The 3,332-nt window shown below is 59.6% G+C and overlaps 1 protein-coding gene across 1 annotated transcript; it reads right to left on the bottom strand.

Moving 5' to 3' along the window:
• Positions 1-93: 93 nt before the first annotated feature.
• On the bottom strand, positions 94-3,182 carry LZTS1 (leucine zipper, putative tumor suppressor 1; the record flags this gene model as incomplete). The annotated part of the gene is made up of 2 exons (XM_008939356.1): positions 94-759; positions 2,361-3,182. Coding segments are annotated over 2 exons (1,488 nt in total), but the record flags the coding sequence as incomplete, so codon positions are not given.
• Positions 3,183-3,332: the final 150 nt, after the last annotated feature.

The following is a 3,332-nucleotide window of genomic DNA, read 5'->3' as shown; positions in this document are numbered from 1 at the left end:
TAAATACACGGCTCATCTGCACTGTACAGGGGGGGCCGAGCTGTGGGGCTGCCCCTCGGGCTGCCAGGAGGAGGAGGAGGAGGCAGAGCTGGCTCAGATCTCGGTGGCGATGATGTCCTCGTAGGGGACGTCGGCGCCGGGGATGTCCAGCTCGATGGGCTCCTTCCCGTCTTCCCCCGCGGCGAGCTGCTGGAGCATCTTCTCCAGGTTCTGGTTCCTCTTGTACATGTGCAGGTAACTCTGCTGCAGCTGCTTCTGGTAGTGGATCACCTTCTCCTTCTCCTCCTTCCACGTCTGCCGCTCGTGCTGGAAGCTGGAGGTCATCTGCTCGTTGTTGTCCCGCTCGGCCTTCAGCTCTGCCCTCAGCCTCTCCACCTCTCCCTGCAGGGCCTGGGCATCACCCCCCATGGCACAGGGCCTGCCCACCTCCCGGGCCTCGCTCAGCTGCTCCTTGAGGACGGCCAGCTCCGTGCGCAGCTCCACGATCTCCTGCTCCAGCAGGTTCACCTTCTCCCGCAGCAGCTCGGACTCGTTCTTCTTGCGCTGGAGCTCGTTCTCACACACCTCCAGCTCCATGGCCTTGGTGCGCAGGGAGCCCTCCAGGTCCTGGGTCTTCATCTCCAGCCCTTCCATCTTCAGCCTCACCTCCTTCAGCTGGGCCTTCAGGCTGAGGATCTCGGTGGTCTTGGTGTTGAGCTCTGTCTGGGACTCCTTCAGCTGCTGCTTCAGGAGGGAGATCTCCCCTGACTTCTGGCAGACCTGTGGGAGGGATCCAGCACCCGAGTTAGGGTTGTGCCTTCAGAGAAAGCTCACAGCACCCACAGTACCTGTGCAGGCCATGCTGGGCACAGCTGGGGTCTGGCACGTGGTGCCCCGGCCATGAAATCCCACCTAGGGAGAAGACCCAGCACAGGGAGCAATGCCCCCAGCTCTCAGGAGGACTGGAGGGGACCCCAGGCTCTCCAAGCACCAACACCCCAGCTGACTTGGAGGGCTGGGGTGTGATGATTTAAGGAGCTGACACCCCTCAGCTGAAGTGTGGAAGTGGAGGATGTTGAGGAAGTGCTCAGGTCTCAGTGACCTCCCCTGTGAGGACAGGCTGAGGGAGCTGGGGTTGCTCAGCCTGGAGAGAAGGCTCCAGGGAGACCTCAGTGCAGCCTTTCAGTGCTTAAAGGGGGACTATTAGAGAGCTGGGGACAGACACTTCAGCAGGTTCTGTTGGAACAGGACAAGGAGGGATGCTCTGAAACTACAAGAGGGGGATCTAGACTAGAGAGAAGGAAGGAATATTGGACACTGAGGGTGGGGAGCCCCTGTTGGAGGTTGCCCAGAGAGGTGGTTGCTGCCCCATCCCTGGAACCATTCCAGGGGAGGTTGGACCAAGCTCTGAGCACCCTGCTCTAGCTGCAGATGTCCCTGCTCCCTGCAGGGGGGTGATGAGATGATCTGGAAAGGTCCCTTCCAACCTAAACCCTCTATGATTCAACACCCCATCCAAAACCTGCCAAAACCACCACTACAGCTCTCGTGGTCAGTAAAACTGGCTGAGCCTGTTTCACCAGTGGACACCCAACTGCACCCCAGAAAACTGCAGCTGGGTGCAAAGTGTCTGAATCCCACTGGAGCCTGAAGTGTGGCTGGGACAGGGACAAGGCTGGGTGTCCAGCAGCCAGCTGAGCTGGGTGGGACCCTGCAGCCACAGACTTGGTAGGGCTTGTGGGCAGCCTGGAAAGGTGGCTCAAAAATGCAAAAGTGGGATGAGGAATGTGTGAAGGTGGACGCTGGGCTCCCTGAGCACACCAGGCACGTTGCTCGTGGTGCAGCCACAGGGGAAGATACTGGTGGGTGGTTTTTGGGCAGGTGAGCAGGCTTGCTTCTGAATCTTCAGTTGAAGTGTCTCTGTTCAGTGATACCCAGTGAGGAAATGAAGCAGTGAGGGGAAGGTTTCACTGCTCTCTAATAAATGACCGTGGCTCTGAGTTCCTGTGTCTGTGTGGGCAACAGCCTGAAAAACCCTGTGCTGGAGGTTGGGAAGGTGGAGTCGTTTTAATGCCTGGGGTTTTATGAAGTAGTTTCCTTACATGTGAAGTGCTGAGGGTTTAAGAGGGGCAGTGAGTCAGTCAGAACTTGCAGAGCCTCCACGTGACAGCCCAGGGATCTCCTCGGTGTTAATATCTCTCTCCTACAGCCTGGGTTAGCGTGTGCACCATCTGCCCTGCTCTGACCCCTTCTGCTGGGGCTGGATGCAGGTGTAGAAAGGAGAAGGACTGTGGGTGCTGGAGCTGTTGCCTTCCACACACACGTGTCTGCTGTTGGCACTGGCAGCCCGAGAGATCTCTTGGTGCTCCAGTGCCACTTACCTCCCACTGGGTCTCCTCCAGCGCAGGGGCAAAGCTGGTCTTCTCCTTCTCGTAGGACCTCAGCTTGGTCTCCAGCAGGTTTTGCTCTTTCATGAGGTTCTCCAGCTCCTCCCGGAGCTGCTTCTTCTCCTGCTGCAGCTGGAACACCTGGAGGTGAAGGACCTGCTGTGTCCTCTGGGTTTTCTGGGAGGTTTGCTTGAGCTTGCTGTTGCATTTCTGCTTGAGGCCCTCCAGCTCCTCCTTGCAGCGCCGCTGCTTCTCCTCGTAAGCCTGGCAGGAGCTGATTTCCTTCTCCTCAAAGCTCGACTGAAGCTCCTGCAGCTCTCCCTCCCTCTCTAGCAGCTTCTGCTCCAGCTCCTGGATGGTGGACTCATCTGTGGAGATGGGTGAACGGATGCAAGTGGTCTTCTCGGCGGCGTGGTGGTGGGGGGCTTTGCCAGGGTTGAGTATCTTGTTGCCCCCGTCGGAGAAGGACATGGCCTTGAGGCTCATCATGTTGCTGTCCTGGATGATGGCACACTGCAAGATGTTGTGGGCAGAGCCCCCGAAGCGGCTGATGGGTCCCATGGGGGTGACGAGGGGGTCGAGCTGGTAGCTGCTGCTGGTGCTGTGGGTGGGGAGGCTGGACATGGAATTCCTGCCGGAGTCGGAGAGCCCCCCCGAGCACGGCGCCGGCCTCAGCTCCTGCTCCTTGGCTTTGTCCAGGGGGTGCAGCTGCTGGGCGAGGTGCCCCCCGCTCTCGGGGGAGGAGTGGAGGATGGCTCCCGAGCGGGGCAGCACCGGCTTGAAGGCGGTGGGTCGTGTGGCTGGCTTGTCCACGCCCTGGGGAGAGGAGCAGAGCCCGTCAGCACCGGCCAGTGCCACGACGAGGGTCCTCCCCTTCCCTTCCCACCCCCAAAGATGAGACCCCTGTGGCGGGGATGGATCAGGTCTCTATCAGGGCCAAAAGCTGATGGCTGAAACAGCCTCTGG

This window comes from Merops nubicus, unplaced genomic scaffold, assembly GCF_000691845.1.
Source record: "Merops nubicus isolate BGI_N331 unplaced genomic scaffold, ASM69184v1 scaffold35724, whole genome shotgun sequence".
In the NCBI taxonomy this organism is placed as follows: Eukaryota; Metazoa; Chordata; class Aves; order Coraciiformes; family Meropidae; genus Merops; species Merops nubicus.
Note: the sequence above shows the minus strand (reverse complement) of the source record. Positions and strands in the feature narration are given on the sequence as shown.